Below are 16,601 nucleotides of genomic sequence, written 5' to 3' on the forward strand. Positions count from 1 at the left end.
ATTGAACCAACTTTGCCGGCAAAACGCTTTCAAAACTAAAACAAACAACAATCATAACGTCTTGACTCGTTTCAGCTGTTCCCGCGAGCACCCAAAAACTCTGGCGTACCTGACTAAGAAAACACATTTATTTAGATTTTTCGTCTGCTTTCATGAGAGCGCGCCCTAACAGAAACCACCTGGCCATTATGAGACACCCCCCCAGCCCCCCTCCTCCAACTACGATGTTTACGTCCACGTGTGAGCGATGACGTCGACATCACGGTGCGTTTGCGTGTTGGCGAAAGTGCATGTGTGTGTGAATTGTGAGAATAAACAAACACGGCGTGAAGGGGACTCACGTGGCGCTATTATCAGAGCTTGGAGAGAAGACAAACTGGTTTTTTCCCCCGCTGCTTTGATTCCAAGCGGCCTCTGCTGGCTTCCTCCTCGCTTTCTGTGGCGCGCGCGCGCACGCACGCGCGCACGCGCGCACGCACGCACGCACGCACACACACACACACACACACACACACACACACACACACACACACACACACACACACACACACACACACACACACACACACACACACACACACACACACCATCAATTCAACATGTGGCTCTAATCAGCGCATTATTTTTAGATATTTTAATCACTCATGATTTTGTTTTCACGCACTAAAGAGCCTTGTCAATGAAGCTTTCCCGTCCTCTGACCTCTGAGGTCAAAGGTCGCCACTCTTTTTTTTTTTTGCTTTCTTGATTGCAATCAACGGTGACTTCTGGTGAAATGGCAAGACGGACAAATCCCATCCAGTTTGTACCGCGAAGAAAATCCGCAAAATAAAAACTTTGGTTTGGAGGCCGCAGATCAACCCACCTCCGACACAAACACACACGCTGGCTTGTACAGTCAGCATGCGCGCGCGCGCACACACACACACACACACACACACACACACACGCACACACGCACACACGCACGCACACACGCACACACGCACACACGCACACACAATTTGTGGTGTGGTGAGGCATTCATCCTCCCTTCTTTTTTCCTCTCGCTTTCTCCCATACACACACACTGACATACACTCATTAATCTGGGCCGACTCAGGAAACCGCTCCAGTAAACTGGCCGGAGGCCCAGCATGGGAGGGAGAGTGATTTTGGAGCAGGGGAAGGGGCGGGGTGGGGGTGGCTGTCATGAAAGTCGGCGAGCAATATGCAATGAAAAGACTAAAGACTCAAAAGAGAAAGGAAAAGAAAATGTAGTTTTTGCAGTGGAGAAAAGGAAACAAGTTATTCAGATTTTTATGACGTTGGCATCTCGCATACACAGGTACAGTTTTGGTCCCTTCTCTTGCACGATTGAAAATAAATAAAAAAAGAAAGAAAGAAAAAAAGTACTAATGTAAGTGAAAACAGAATTGCCCTCGTAGCGGCATTGATAAAGGCTTGTTCTATTCTATTCGACTCTAATAGATTCCCCCCCCCCCCCCCCCAAGTCTTACAGGACAGAAGAAACCCCCAAAACAAAACAATAAAAGGTTCTGACAGAGCGGACCTGTGGGGGTCACCTACCGCAGAAGCCACCAAGCCGCCCCTCCCCCTTACTAGTCTCTCATCTCGCAAATATACAGTAAAAGGGAACATTTACGTTACAAGTGGCACATGTTGCTGCTTAGACGCTCCAATTGCAAACTCAGGAAGCTTTCACGTCATTGCCGTGTCCGCCGCGAACCCCTCGCTCTGATTAGGTTGAAAAAAAAAAAAACAGAATGAACAGCCAGATTTCTGGGTGGTTTTGGAGCCTTCCAACACTGGATCCCTTTCAGGAAGAATGAGTTTTTTTTTTTTTTTGTGTGCCTTTGGTCAAATAGGATTGCGGGAACCAACAATTTCTGGAAAATAAGCCTCAAATATCTAATCTAGGTATTGGAATTGAGATTTGAACCCCGGACCGCTTGCCATTGTGAACCACTACTCCACTGTGCTGTGCATGGGCAACATTGCGTCTTTTGTTTTTGTTTGTCGACAGTTATTTGCACTCAAGGTTTTTTTTTTTTCCCCAAGCGGGTGAATCAATTGCTCTCCTCCCTTTGAGCAGCTTGTATCATCCGCCGGCGCGCGGCGCGCGGCGGGCCGTAGCCCGAGCCCAAGTGCCCATTACGGCGCCGCAAAGGCCCTTATTAAATGTATATATAGTCACGCTTCAGACCGTGAGACAGCAAGCTCTCGGGGAGGGACGGCAACGGGCCCAATCCAAAACGGCCCCGACCGGCGTGGGCGGGCGGGCGGGTGTTCGGCGAGGCCGCGTCGGGTTTCACGGCGTCCGCGCCAGCAACACACACAAAAGCACACACAATGACTCCTCCTCCTAGCCAGCTCTCATTAGGAACATCTCACTTTAGGCCAGCGGTGTTATTTCAGTGTTTGTAGTTTGTTATGGGAGTGTGTGTGTGTGTGTGTGTGTGTGTGTGTGTGTGTGTGTGTGTGTGTGTGTGTGTGTGTGTGTGTGTGTGTGTGCGTGGAGGGGGGGGGGGGTGCAGAGTGTGATTCCAGATGTATTTTTTATGGCCCTGGCAGGGATGACAGGCCAAGTAAAAAAAAAAATAAAAAAAAAATCTATGGGGAGGAATGTAAGAAGGGGAGGGGTGTGTAGGTGTGGGGGTGTCAGAGTGTTCAGAGGTTTTGGGAGACGTTAAGTACACGGGCCGGCTTTAAGACCTGGGGGAGTGAAATGGAAAGGAGGGAGGGAGGGAGGGAATGAGATTGCTTTTCCTGGCAAAATAACACTCGGCTTTATTGGCTCAGGTGTGCCGAGCTGTGAGCAAGTGTGTGTATGTGTGTGAGAGAGAGACAAGAAGCACATAAACAAACAAAAACAAGACTAGATTAAAATTGAGGAAGCGGGGGGAATTGGCAACTTGTTTGTAAAATGTGATTATAACCATAGAGCTGAAAGTAGTAGAGGGTCAGATGACCGTTCACATTCTCCATTACAATTTTTCATCAGTGAGCCAAACCTGCTTGCTTTGGGAATTTCACCATCGCGCTACCTACGCTAGCCTCATCAGCGAACAAACACGGCCGACATAAGGACAACGCGGCTCCTGCTGTAGCTCATTAGCTACGCTCGTTAATACGCGTCTGTTTTACGGTCCGGCTTCAAAGATCGACTCCACGTTTCATCTGCGGCCTACCTTCTGGAAGGCGGAGAAGAATTCGTCAAGGTTGAGGGGAGCGAAAACAGCTGCCAGGTCACCGTGTCCTGTCCAGTGCTGGAAAACCACCTTTGGTTGCTTCTTCGCTACGAAATAGAAAGAATGATTCAGTTATTTCCCAAAAAAGAACCCAATGAATAAGTCATGCTACCAAGGGCGCTAATGCTAACAATAGCATAGCATGCTCATATTATTGCTAGCGCTGCCTTTTTGTTATGTTGTGTTTGCTCGACACGTCTCGTTTGTGATCAAAGATCACTCGCCCTCACGTTCTACCTCGGGCCTCTCCAGGCAGGCAGGCAGGCAGGCAGGCTGGCAGGTTTGGAGCGCAAAGCATTGTGGGGGATCACAACCAGATGTGCGCTTCTTTTCTCAACACGCACGCTGGCAGCGGTTCAGAACCGGCACCGGGACCCAGCCGGAGGCGACGGCCATGCGTGACCCTGAGCTTGACCTGGTCCAGCGGCACCTCAGACAGGAAAGGGCCGCAATTGCCTTCAGCTGTGACCCCAGCAACCTCGCTTTCTCATTAAGACAAACTGTTTTCAAAGGCAACGCCGCTTTCACTACCACTAAAGTCAACACCCCCGCAGCTCCGAAAGGGGAGGGGGGAGAAATATGGAGGGACGGGGAATGGAATGGAATGAGAAACAAGTCAAAAGTGGAGCCGTAGGGTACGAGGGAGGGAGAGAGAGAGAACAAAAGATCAAGATGAAGGAGAAAGTGAGACAGAAAAAGGGCAAAGTGTAAGAAAATCCAGACTTTTCAGGAGGAGGGGGGAATAGAAATCAGCCATATCACTTGCAGCTGTTGCACGCTTCCCACAATGCACTGCAACTTGGCACGCCGTACTTTTAATAAGACAGGGTGGTGTCACGGTTACGTTCGCGTCGAAGCATCCGCTACGGCAGTGGCGAAGGAAAAAAAGATGACTGCGATGATAATGACAGATGGAAACACGTAATCAGAAACATTCATTTCCAAATTCCGACCCCACGAACTCGGGGTCGCGGCCAGAGACACATTGCATCATACCCGGCAAAAATATAAGAAATAATCATAGAAAAAAATCTAATCAAAACATGATTGGAGAGCTGCACAACCCTACCTACATTTAGTTTCATCAGGTTTAAGTTGAAAAAAAAAAAGTGCCCCAATTTGCACAATTCATGTTGCAAAGCCAAAGAAAACAAACTCAAGAGAGAGCGCCAGGGCATGCTGAGTGTAGTGTGCTGTGCTAGGGCAGGGCAGGGTAGGGGCTTTTCGGGGCTGACTGATGTGCATCCCAAATTGATTTATGAAAACGGCCTTTAATCAATTAAGTGTGGAGAAAGAGGGAGAAAGAGCACATCTCAGGGGGGGGGGGGGGGGGGGAAGAACGTGTGTGAATGATGCTCTCTTTTCTTGAGAGGGGGGGGGGGGGGGGGGTGATATGGGGCACATGTTTCGGATGCCAGAGCGGGCCACAGGTGTCCGACACGCTGGATGGCGTGTTTTGTCCCGTGGTAAAAACACTCGAAACATTCAATGGAGCTGATCCGAGCATCCATCATGGACTGCGAGTGTTGTGCATAAAAAGGGAGGGGGGGGGGGGGGGGACTTGTGAAACTGGACTTCCTGGGTTACCGTTTGAAAAAGTGACAATAAAACCCTTGGAAAGATTTCTCGCTGGACTCAAAAGTTTGGAGAATTGTCAATGTAAAAGACCGGCCACGACAAAAGTGGTGTTAGAGGGGCGACTTTTGTGCCATCGTAATTTCGGATGGCCTTAAATGGCGATTGTATAAAATTGGAGTTGAAGGTAATACAAGTTTTCATCCATGCATGGCGACAAGGGGAGTTGTTTAAAAAGCCCTTTCCTTGCTCGGCCCATTGTGTTTGAGACAGGCATGTGGATGTGTGTGTCAGGAGGATGGGGAGGGGGGGGGTCATGCTGAGAGATCGTTTCTCGTGGCTGTCAGAACTCTATCTGGGATCCAGCCGGAACTAATCAACTCCAAAAGGCCTCCACCGTTACCCAGAGTGCAATGGGCCACGGATCGGGGGCTGGCCGGTGGAAAACAGATACTACGCCCCTCCTTAACCCAAAATGCTGCCCTTACGCACACACACAAGTAGAGTCCCCGCACATACAACACTCCCACTGTTTCACGCCGAAGCAATAATAAACACTTGCGATAATATTTTCACACCAAGCAATGGGCCGCTTCAGATCAGAACATTGCGCAGCTGCAGGAGACACGCCTGCGCACACAGGCACACGCGTACAAATAGCAACCAACACACACACACACTCTACAAAACATTCCATTCAGAGTCCAACTTTGAAATATTCTTAAGAATGTGTTTTGAAGATTTGGTGTTTCTACGTCTTCTTTTGCAATTTAAATCTGATTTGAAAGTTCAAAATTAGCTCCAAGAAGCCTGAAAAACTGTTTTATTGCAGTAATGACTTCCTCTAGCGGCAATAAGAGCCATTACCTTGTATTTCATTGAAATATCGGAGAAGCAACTTGACTATTTGTAGCCTATTTTGAAATATATACAATTCAAAGAAATATTCCAGGCGCATGTCACAGGATAGTGACAAAAGCGTCCATAAATGGAACCTTTTGTCAAAGAGAAGACATGCGCAATGTGTGCTTTGAACCTCGGCGACGTACCAGTGTGTGTTTTGCTGAATGACTTGCACCTCCTTCACGGGGTTGAAGTGGGGGCACGTGGAGATGAACAGACCAATGCTACCCCCCATATCATTGCAAGGATGAGCCCGATGGAGTCTTAAATCCCATTTATTATTGAATCAATGTGGATGTGGACGCATTTGTGTGTTTACCTGTAAACATAATGTCAATGCAAAAATACATTTCTTTTAAGCTCACGCGCATGAGAAAAGTCCTGAGTCCCCGTGGTGATTGTGTGTGTGTGTGTGTGTGTGTGTGTGTGTGTGTGTGTGTGTGTGTGTGTGTGTGTGTGTGTGTGTGTGTGTGTGTGAGTTTAGGGGGTCATTGAGAAGCACTCGGGTGGGGTTAATCTCCATTCACCCTTAACCCTTCACTTTCTCGTCCGGTCACAATGAGCTCTGACCTGCCATCCACCCCCATTTTTTTTTTTAACTCCTGATTTGGTTCCATAGAGTACGTTGCAGTCATTCTTGAATTGTTAGAAAGTGCTGTATAATTTGGGTTGTAACATTATTTTCAGAGTGGGGGTGATTAAAACATTTTTAAAATGGAAACAATCAGTCTCAGAGAGCTGCAGTGCTACTACACTTACCATTGAGGCTTTGGGAGTGACTCCATGTTGCCATCTACTGGCTTTGCTTTGCATTGCACTGCACTGGCTCGCCTCCTTTCTTCGGTACTATAGCTTGTCACGGTATCAGCGAGCTGCAAAAAGTGACCACGTTAAAATGAGACAACTGGTCAATTGAATTGAGTGCGAGAAAGCCAATTTATTTATTTGCGATCAAAGCAAAACATTGAATTATGACGATTTGTGTGCAGACAGAACAAAGCAGCTGTCCTGTACTTGCTGCTTTTGTGTTTGCTGTGGAGGGACAAAGGCACGTTTATATCCAGTAAATGACAAACATCAATTGCGTTTGTGCACCATTACCGACCGGCGTGCTTCCATCCCTCTGAGCCTCTTCATAGTGGTGAGAAAACGCTGGCAAACCGGCTGATCTATAGCATGAGGATGAAACAACTTTTTATAAAATGCCTTCTCAAATGATGGCAAATGTTTGAGATCACCGTTTGTCATCTGCCGGTCTCCAGAGGGATCCGTCGATGCTTCCACTGCCACCTAGGTGACAAGACAGCCCTCACTTACGATCGATGAGATTATAATAAAAACACAAGGTAGCCGGGTCTAACGGTCTACCTGACGGTCTCGGGCTGAAGGCCGAGGGGGGCACGGGGGAGACGGACGGAGACACTCTGGCAGAAAGGGTTTGTTTCTGCTGCTCGATCAGATCCAGCAATCGGCCTCTGGCCGCTGCGCTTTTCCTGTTGACCTCCAGGAGGCGCTGTTGCACATTGCTCACGCTGTTGTTATTCAGAGTCCCCTACAAGAAAGGCAAGGAGATTTGGGCCATTGTATGAAGTCTTTGATGACGCTTTTGTAGCTCACCTGATGATTCTCTTGGCTGACATGTTGACCGAGCCCCGCGGAGCTCTCAGGCCACGGCGAAGTCCTGTCAGGCGTCACTCTGCCGGTGCCGACGGAAGCCGAGCGCTTCTGCTTCGAGCCGCCGTTGCCGGGCGACCCGCCGACGCTCCGGGCACGGCTAATCTGGGCATCGGCGATCACATCCCTGAGGTGGCAGAGCTTGGCGATCTTGGCCTCCAAGGCGTCGGGAGAGAGTCGCAACGTGAGGGGGAGGCTGGCGAGAGGCAGGCTGAAGAGACTAGATGCCGAGCTGGGGGATCGGAGCTCCTTGTCGGCAACCTGATCCGTCTCTGTGGAAAGATGATTATTTTTAATTTTGTGTGTTGTGTGTGTTTGTGAACTAAGTGTCTGACGAGTGGTGGTAAACAAATTGAGGTTACCAGAAATTGGCTGCAAGGCATCTCCCTGTCCAGGTGAGGAGAGTCGGATGGCGGGAGATACGGAAACTGGCGGTCGCTCTGCAACGGGCTGTGGAACTAGACAACAAAGGGACACGCTCAATTGAACATTCCCACTCATCTTTGTAAAGAGCAAATTTCCTGACTCGAGTGATTCTTCACAAGTGCTACAAAGGCCATTAGTGGTACATTGGCACTCTCTAGTGGTATGCAAATGAAACACAGTCCAGACAAAGTTATGTTTGTTCTTGTAGCTATGACATCAGAACCTTGAGGTTGGTTGAGGTGTGTCGCCATTGCCGAAACCACAGAGTCCAGCTTCCTCTCCAGCTCGGCTGTCCGTTGCTGCAACTCTGCCTGTGGACAAGAAAATTCTCAAAAAAACATCTCATGCAGTACAGGAAATGGAAAGTCTACAAACACCTGTGTGTGGATTCCAGTCCAGCCCACCCTATCTCACCTTCAGTGAGGATGTCTCCTCTCTCAAAATCATAGTCTCTGCAGTGAGAGCGTCAATCAAGCTTCGTTGCTCTTTCAGCTTCTCCTCGAGCTTTTGTTTCTCCTCAATCGCAGTCTCGGCGTCATGTTCTCGCTGAGGAACACAAAGAGACTTCATTCATCTCTGAGAAATGCTCGGCACGTTATCTGTGAGGCCTTCTTTTCGGACATTACGTTTTTGAGGAGCCGAACCAGGCGTGCCAGATTGGAGACCAAAGCTACGGAGAAGCCAGTGAAGCCTTGTGCCGAGCGTTGCCGACTCTGCGTCCACGTTTGCGGGCTCAAGGAATCCAAATCGAGCTCCACTTGGGCCAGCATGCTCTGCAGCAGGCCCAAGCCGGACGGTTCCGTGCTGAGAGAGGCCTCGGAGGGCCCGTTCAGCTCTGGCGTCTTGCAGGCGCGCTTCCTGGTCCTTGTCGAGCGACAACTGCCTGCGGGATAACAACATGTACGTAACCAGTGTGTTGAGTATCATGATTCAAGAGGGTGTGTAGTCTTTTGCTACCTGGGAGCCTGGGCGAGAGATCAGGATTGAGGACTTGCGAGACCAGGAAGGAAGGCTCCTCGACGGCTTCCTCCGAACGGTTGCGTCTGGACCGTAAACGCTGGACTGCTGCTGTGGCATTTAGCGCTGAGACCAAAACCAAGATGAACAGTCACGAGGATATTTTAAATCTAACACAAAAACAATTACCAGTTTGGGCTGTTGCGCAGGGAGTTTGAGGACTAGCATATCTGCACTCAGGGACACCGGGACGAATTCTTTGACGCTGGGCTCCTCCAGTCATATTCTTCACCTGAATTTTACTGTAAAAAATAAATAAAATGCTACATGAATGTGTTTGACTTTAATTGCCGGTTTAGATTCAACGGAGATGCGTTTACCTCTGGAGTAGTCGTCTATTTGCGGGCTCTTCATCACTGTAGTAATAGTCGTCGTCTGGTTCCAGAACAGCCTAAAAAATTAGGTTTTTATTTTATTACAAGAGTATGTGTTGGAAGTGCAAAAATACTTCTGGTACAGGCTGGTACCTGTTGATCCACCATGGAGTGATTGAGAGGTGACAGCTCAGTGGAGCTCTGGAAAACTGGAGAGTCCAAGATTGGCGCCACTGTCACACTGGGATGTCCTTTGAAATTAGACAAACATTGTGTGCATTTACATAAAAAACAAAATGTGGGTAATGTGGCATGTTAGTTATTCATTCTACCAGTCTGCCTGCGCGCTGAGTCTCCAAACAGGTCGTTGACTACGGCCAAGGCTCTGTCGGAGCGGGCTAGCACATCCTGCAGCAGCAGCTTGTCAGAAAACACCTGCAAACAAATCCAATACAAGTGTATTCAAGTAGGAAAAGAATATTTGAAGAAACAAACCTTTTTGAAAATAATGCCACACACACCTCTCTGATGATTGTTTGACTGTCTTTGTTCAGAGGACTACATCCAGCCTGCCTGAGGTGAGCTTTCAGCGCTTTCTCTCGCAGCTCCCACTGAGCGGCGGCCTTGTTGTGCGACTTGCGCATCTCGTGGCGATGGTCCTGAGGACACACCGGGAATCAAAGTCACTTTTGCTTGAAGACATTTTAGAACTAAATGGTTAAACGATAGTTACCAGCTCCGCGGGGGTCAGCTTGTGCACGGACAGGTCACTGATGGTGCTCTGAAACCAAAATGTTACTTATAAAGGTGTAAAATAAGCAAGAGGTGACTAGCTGGAAATCTTTTTTTTTTTAATGCATTATTTGAATGTAATTTACAGCCTTCTTACTGTATGTTAGGGGCATATTAGGCAGCGTTCCTATTTACGTACACGTTCAGTTTACGTCAATAGCGTCGTAATCCGAGGACTCGGTTTTTTTGCTCAGTAAATTAGGTTTCTGTACTCACCACCCACTCTCTTTTGGGAGGAGGTGCTGTCTTCTTGGGGCGAAGGGCCTTTTTCAGGCCCTTGCCGTGTTGCGTCCGACATCCGCCTCTAGCAAATGACATGATGTACGCGGGAAAAAGAGCTATTTGACACGTTAGCGGTGTTAGCAGAAACGAAAGTTTATGTTAGCATTAGCGCTCGCCACTACCCAATTTCACGTCGAGCGAGCGAACGATTGAATTTAGCGCTTACTAGGAAAAGTAAACGTTAAACTTCCCGACGTTGGTTTTACAGCTGACGGGTTATTCTAAAAGTTAAATACGCCCCAAAATGTCAGTCGAGCTGTAATATTCAAACGTGTCTTTCGTAGTTTGTTGTGTGAGTTTTTCAACCGTCCCGCGCCACTTCCCCGTATTTGACGTCACGCACGCAGAAGCATGATGGGAATTAAAGCGCTGTCGACCAGTGGTGTGCCAATTTTATTTTTTATTTTTTTACCATGAACGGAATAATTCAGAATCTAAGTATTGTTTGAATAAACAAGTAAACCTATGTGCTATTTATGCAAAGTTATTTTTCTTGTTCGCATCTTTGCGCTGAGGGCATGATGGGAATTGTAGTACTTGGTGACAGGAACGGAGAACGTACAACCTTTTACCGTTTTACTTGAAAAACATCTGGTTTGGTTCCCTGTTAGCTTAACTTCTGGTATAAAATTGGTCGTGAAAATATCTGGCCTTTACAAAAAAAATAATAATAATAACAGGATTTCGATTTGAAGTGAAATGATTATCTTTTTCCACTAGATGGCAGTGTTGCAATGCAATTGATACCGTGCCTCCCTTAGCCGCCACATCTAAATAAAAAGTTACACAAGTAACGAATGCAGACAGTGTCATTATATTGCTTTTCCATCTACCCATTATTTTACAATGAACAAAGAGTCACTTTTATTGTTTTTGATTGGGTTCAAGCGTTAATTCGATTGGTGCTCTTTTACCTGGCCAGCTGTCATTCCAGACTCCCTCCCCACGCCCCACTTGTGACGCAATGTCCCGGGCGTGCAAGCTTGGCCTGACCCAGCAGGACCTGGACTTCACTTGTGCTCTGTTCTCGTTGGGACGCCCCTGTTGCAAAATGCGAGACGCACCACTCACGTTTGCAAGAGGCGCTCACGGGACCACACGGACACTCGGAGAATACATTGGAGACCCGTCTACCGTCTCCTCTGACTGGATTTAATGCAGAAAAGTCGCATCTGGAGACTCAAGTTGAACCTCGAGGGATAATCGCGTGGAGTCGGTCGGTCCTTTTTGTAAAGGCAATTACGCACGGGAATTCTCAAACCAATGCCAGCGCAAGAGTTGTGCATCACTTTTCTTAATTCCCACGGCTCCTCTCATAGTTCCGGTGAATCCTAGCAGCGGGCCTTTTTTTCTATCGCCCCCTGCCCTGCCCTGCCCTCCCCTCCCAGGATGTGGGCCGTAGGACTCCCGGCCGCCGTGGCCGTGACCCTTCTGCTGGTCACCGTCGACGTGCAGGCCAGCGGTGAGTACTGCCACGGTTGGCACGACGCCCAGGGAGGGTGGAAGGAAGGCTTCCAGTGCCCAGAGAAGATCGATGGCGTGGACGCCATTATTTGCTGCGGAAAGTGCGAGCTGCGTTACTGCTGCTCCAGCACGGACGCGCGGCTGGACCAGGGCACTTGTGACAACGATAGGCGGGCCCTGGAACCCGGGGCCGAGGGCAAAGAGACCAAGGACTCCGATGCAGGTACGAGCACTCACTCGGGTCTTGGGGAAGGAAATCGGTGGAGTTCTCCGATGAAAATCTTGCTGAAAATGAGTTTGGAAAGTACATTTGCAAACGCAATCCGTTGCTGTATTTAAATCTGTTTTTGGACTAACTCTCACGAGGTTTTACGATTGGATTTGGAACGATTACACGGTGGTCCCATGAAGCGCCCCGTGGTGCGTACAGTAAGTCCTTGTTGAGAGGAACATCAGCGGCCGGCAACAGCTGCACAACAGACACACACCATTTGCTTGGGCTCCCAAATGGTCCTAAAGTGGACTTTTAAAAATAGAATAGTCGGGCGCTGGTGGAATCAAGTCAGGACTCCAAGTGGAGCGCTGACAGCTCTGCCCCGTTAAAACATACGCACCTTCTCAAATCACCTTTGATTTTGAAGGCCATCATCTGCTGCCCAGCCCAGAGATTCCCTCTCTGCTCAACCACTATGACCTACAAATTAGATTCGAAGCACAGCATAAATAAAACAACCAGATTGAAAATTGCGGGTAACATTCATGTCCAGTTTTTTGATCGTGCGTAATGACTGCAGGAACTGCTGTATACATTTCATCCGCTGGCTCCCGGCCAACCTTACATTTTTTAACCCCCCCCAAAAGGCTCAGTTGCATTTGATCCATTTTCCTACGCTTTACAGGCTATTAATCACTCAAGGCAAGGAATACACACAGCGACTTTGATGACTAACAGGCAGGACGTTATTAATGTGCTCCGTCATGAGGAAACGTGGCGTTCAGGTAACGGGAGAATACCTGGAGGGCCCGGCCGGATCCGAGCGCCCCGTGTTCCCTAAAAGTGGAGCCGCGACAGGTGTGGGTGGGACGGACAGGCGCTGTGAAAAAAGGGAGACATTTGCAAAGCCATTTGTATGGCTCAGCTCTACTACGCCTTTTATCCCATTGCGTTTATCAGCTGTGATGTGAATTTGAACCTTAGAAAGCGGCGGAAAATCTCCCTCATGGTTCAGGCATCTGTAGGTGGTTAGTTCAGATTTGCAGATTAGCGGGACTACCTTGATGTGCGCAGAGGGATACTCACGTGCTAATGCATCTTTTGGAACGGAAGCGGTTTGGATTGAGGACAAACACAGATATGATCGTGAAAATCGTCGGTTTATGTTCACAAATAAATAGAAACAATTGCTGTTGAGAGGCTGAAAATGGCTCCAAACAACAACCTCAAGTACCTGAAGCGATTTTCAAGACATGGCATACATGCTAAAGCAAAAGCATCAAAACATAAATACCACAAAACCCTGATGAAGAATACAAGTAGGATACTTGATGCCCATATAAGTCGAAGAAAAGAGGCCAGTGACCCTTCCCGTGTGCTGCCGGCAGGGCCCGAGGGACATTACCCCTATATGTGTAGCCATAACAGACTTATAGAAAGAGTTCCTGTGAGAAGAAGCTGTTTATTAGGAGCCAGGTGTCGGGTGAAATATGTTAGAAGTTGACACCTCACTTCTGCCTTTGGTGTCACCAGCCCTCCTTTTCCTCCTCCTCTTCTCCATCACGCATGCCCTCCTACTTTTTAAGTCGGAAGCTTCACATGCTGTAATCTGCACTAATACCTCTCTGCTTTTGATGGGCATTCAGAGAGGGGGGTGGGGGGTGGGGGCTGCAGACAAAGGGAAATTGGAGCTAGTCGCCCGGTTCTCCACGTTACGCCCCGTGACACTCCTTGAGAATGGAAAAGAACTGCAGAGCCGAGGGCGGCAATCAAATCGCGTGTGATATAACATGGACGTTCATGTTTTGGTCGCCATTGGGAGTACACACTGGAAATGATACGGCATGGAAATGTTTCTCCTAAAATGGTGATACTTTCAGTCATTTTCACACAATTATCCCAAACGGAGGGTGGGGCCGCCCCGGCCCCTGCACGGCCCTGCTTTCATTGTTCTTTTTCTGTGGATTGCCCTTAGATAAATTGAAGGACAGCTACTACTCTCGCTACGAACGTTAACCATGACAGGAATGATAATTCTATCTTGAAAGCAAACTAATGGACACTCGGCTTATTTACAAAGGCCTCGCGGAGCTGGCAGAGGTCACTCGCTCGCTCGCTCATTCTCCAGTTGCTCTTTGGGATATAAAAGTCGGCCAGACGAGACGGGCTCGCTTCTTTGATTTTCATTAAATCATTGGACGCTGAATGCCTTCTTTTCTTGAAGCGCAAGCCAAGCGCTGCAAAGTCCGGCCAGGAATAACTGGCTCAAGAATGTTACCCCCCCACACCCCCACCTCACTCCTAACACACATAAATACCTTGCTTACACTCGCTGGCCACTTCATTAGGTACAAAGGCATTGCAGTCTCCATAGATTTTTTTTAGATTATTTTTTTGTTATAGCAACTGCTTTGAAAGTACACAGACCACTTTGGTATTTTTATTACGTTTGTGTTCCGGGGAGATGGCGCCGCACCAACTGTCAGGATGTTGAACTGGGTGCGTAGCTTCAAAAGTTGGGGAAAGGTTGCTAGAAAACACTTTTAGCTTGTTTTTTCTTCAGGGTGTTTACGGCCGATAGGGTGTGTCCGAGTCTAAAGGGACAGCGAAAAGAATTTGGGAAAGACCCCTTTAAAGGAACCTAAAAGGTTTGCGCTGGATTTTTTGCCTGGTAGGAGGGGTGAGCACCAAATTTTGTTGCTTAAAACCTTTGGGACAGGCTGCACCGTTGTGGGAGTGGTCACAGCTGAAGTGTGAAAGGTTTTTAGAGACTCATTCTAATACATTTTGAAAAATTCAAATACTCAGATGAGTTGTCAAACGAAATTCATCAAATTCAATGATCCATCTCTCCTTGCACGCCGCGTCACAAGCGACATGTTGTTCGCACACACAGTGAAGTAGAGGGGACACAGCGGGGGGGGGGGCTGCGGATTAGACCAGATCAAAACAAAGTAGACAAGTGCTAATGAGAGTCTCGGACTCCCTGGGAAGCAAATCCCGCCGCACCTTTCGCTCCCAAGGGGGCAAGCTTTTTGTGTCCTTGTCTCGGCCAATCGGCACTCAGTTGTCAAGACAGGCAGCAAGTAGCGTTCTTACTTGACATTGTGGTGTCTCTCCGCAGTTCCCATCTACGTCCCATTCCTCATCGTGGGTTCGGTGTTTGTGGCCTTCGTCCTGGTGGGCTCGGTGGTGGCCATGTGCTGCTGCCGCTGCCTGCGCCCCAAGCAGGAGCTGGCGTCAGCGGCGGGCGGCGCCGCCGGTGGCCGTCTCCTGGAGACCATCCCCATGATGTCCAGCTCCGGCACCTCCAGGGGCTCGTCGTCGCGCCAGTCCAGCACCGCCACGTCGTCCAGTTCCTCGGCCCCGTCCGCCGCCAACGCCCGTCCGGGGGCCCTGGCGGTCCGAGCGCAGGCCTCCTGCCGCCTGCCGCCCGACGCCAGCGTCTTCGTCAACATGCCCACCAACTTCTCGGTTCTCAACTGCCAGCAGGCCACGCAGATCATGCCCCACCAGGGACAGTTCCTGCATCCGCAGTACATCGGCTACGCCCATCCGGTGTCCCCCGCTTTTATGGACCCCAACCAAGGCGGGTACAGACCCCTCCAGTCCCCTTGCCCTCCCCCTCAAGCCGGAGTCTCCAGTGAGCAGAAATACCCCCCAGTGACGGTGTGACGACCCGTCAAGCTCCACCTGAGCGGCTTCTGTTGCGCTCCCCCCCACCCCGTTCGTAGGACTCCCGGTGTTCGGGCTCAGCTCAGCTCAGCTTACAAACGTGGGCTCCGGAATACTTGCAAGTATGAAAGATTTGTGTGTTTGTAGCAGCGATGACTGGGGTGATTTATGCAAGGTGTGTGCGTGATGACAAGCGCAGACGGTCTCCCCGCGGACTATTTCAACGCTAATGAAGTGAGCGAGGCGCACGGACCGTGACGCTCCAGAATGTTTTTCCCGCCGCCGCCCCGGCGTGAGAAAGCGCCGATGTCACCCAAAGGGTGGCGAGGCGGCGCTTTGAAGACGATACTCCCCCGCACGCAACGCGCCCCCCCCCCTTTTACTGGATTTAACACTAGCATAGTTGAGTGCGTGTGGCGAGAAAGCAAGCAGTCGCCCGTTGCCTTCAAAATGCAGGAATGTGCACTCAGCTTGTGCTGTTTGTTGGTGGTGCGCTGGTGCCAATTTTAATATCAACATGGAAGTAAATAAAAACAAAAACTGTCATTTTCAAGGAAGCTTGTGCATCTTACTTGCTCACTTTCACAATCAAAATAGAGCAAAAAATCCAGACAGATTTGGCGCACCCAAGCGACCCCTGGCTCAGATAGAGCGCTAATAGCTTGTTCACCATTTTTTTTCAGTCATATTCGTCAAGCCCTCGCAAGACACTAATGACACATTGGCAGACGGCTCCACCACCCACAGCGGATGCTGGAACAAATTGCCGTCACATCATCAGACGCTCTCGGCGGGCCGGAGAAGAACAAGGGGGGGGGGGATTTTGGCTAGGCCCGTACTTACAGTTAAGTAGCTCCGGGAGTGGATGGATTCTCCATACTGCGGCAGCTGCAAGTCCAGGAAGGTGGGTGGGAAAGGCATCTCCACTTGGACACGAGAGATTCGGGGGGGGGGGGGGGGGTCTTTGTAAATTGGATGCTGTAAAGCTCGGGAAAAGGAACAGATGAGAACCAC

The 16,601-nt window shown here is 49.3% G+C and overlaps 2 protein-coding genes across 5 annotated transcripts; one reads left to right on the forward strand and one right to left on the reverse strand.

Moving 5' to 3' along the window:
* Window positions 1-2,632: 2,632 nt before the first annotated feature.
* spice1 (spindle and centriole associated protein 1) lies at window positions 2,633-10,582 on the reverse strand. 4 transcript variants are annotated; one of them, XM_085939034.1, is made up of 18 exons: window positions 10,169-10,582; window positions 9,894-9,941; window positions 9,682-9,819; window positions 9,493-9,595; window positions 9,314-9,411; window positions 9,167-9,237; window positions 8,976-9,088; window positions 8,787-8,912; window positions 8,456-8,712; window positions 8,244-8,375; window positions 8,053-8,140; window positions 7,766-7,861; window positions 7,347-7,675; window positions 7,098-7,281; window positions 6,968-7,019; window positions 6,835-6,898; window positions 6,489-6,601; window positions 2,633-3,298 (listed from the first exon to the last, which is right to left on the reverse strand). In XM_085939034.1, the coding sequence occupies exons 1-18, from the start codon at window positions 10,268-10,270 to the stop codon at window positions 3,250-3,252; spliced, it is 2,163 nt and encodes a 720-aa protein (XP_085795160.1). In that variant the 5' UTR covers window positions 10,271-10,582; the 3' UTR covers window positions 2,633-3,249. The 4 variants fall into 4 exon arrangements, with proteins under 4 accessions (XP_085795160.1, XP_085795161.1, XP_085795163.1 ...); XM_085939035.1 differs by having other exon boundaries at window positions 3,278-3,293; XM_085939037.1 differs by lacking the exon at window positions 2,633-3,298 and having other exon boundaries at window positions 6,575-6,601; window positions 6,831-6,898.
* Window positions 10,583-11,242: 660 nt separating this feature from the next.
* Window positions 11,243-16,355, forward strand: shisa2b (shisa family member 2b). The gene is made up of 2 exons (XM_085939346.1): window positions 11,243-11,921; window positions 15,037-16,355. Exons 1-2 carry the CDS (start codon window positions 11,624-11,626, stop codon window positions 15,585-15,587), a joined length of 849 nt encoding a protein of 282 aa, XP_085795472.1. The 5' UTR covers window positions 11,243-11,623; the 3' UTR covers window positions 15,588-16,355.
* The last annotated feature ends 246 nt before the right edge of the window (window positions 16,356-16,601 follow it).

The sequence above is a fragment of the Syngnathus leptorhynchus genome, chromosome 19 (assembly GCF_054491065.1).
Source record: "Syngnathus leptorhynchus isolate UIUO chromosome 19, UIUO_Slep, whole genome shotgun sequence".
Taxonomy (NCBI): Eukaryota; Metazoa; Chordata; class Actinopteri; order Syngnathiformes; family Syngnathidae; genus Syngnathus; species Syngnathus leptorhynchus.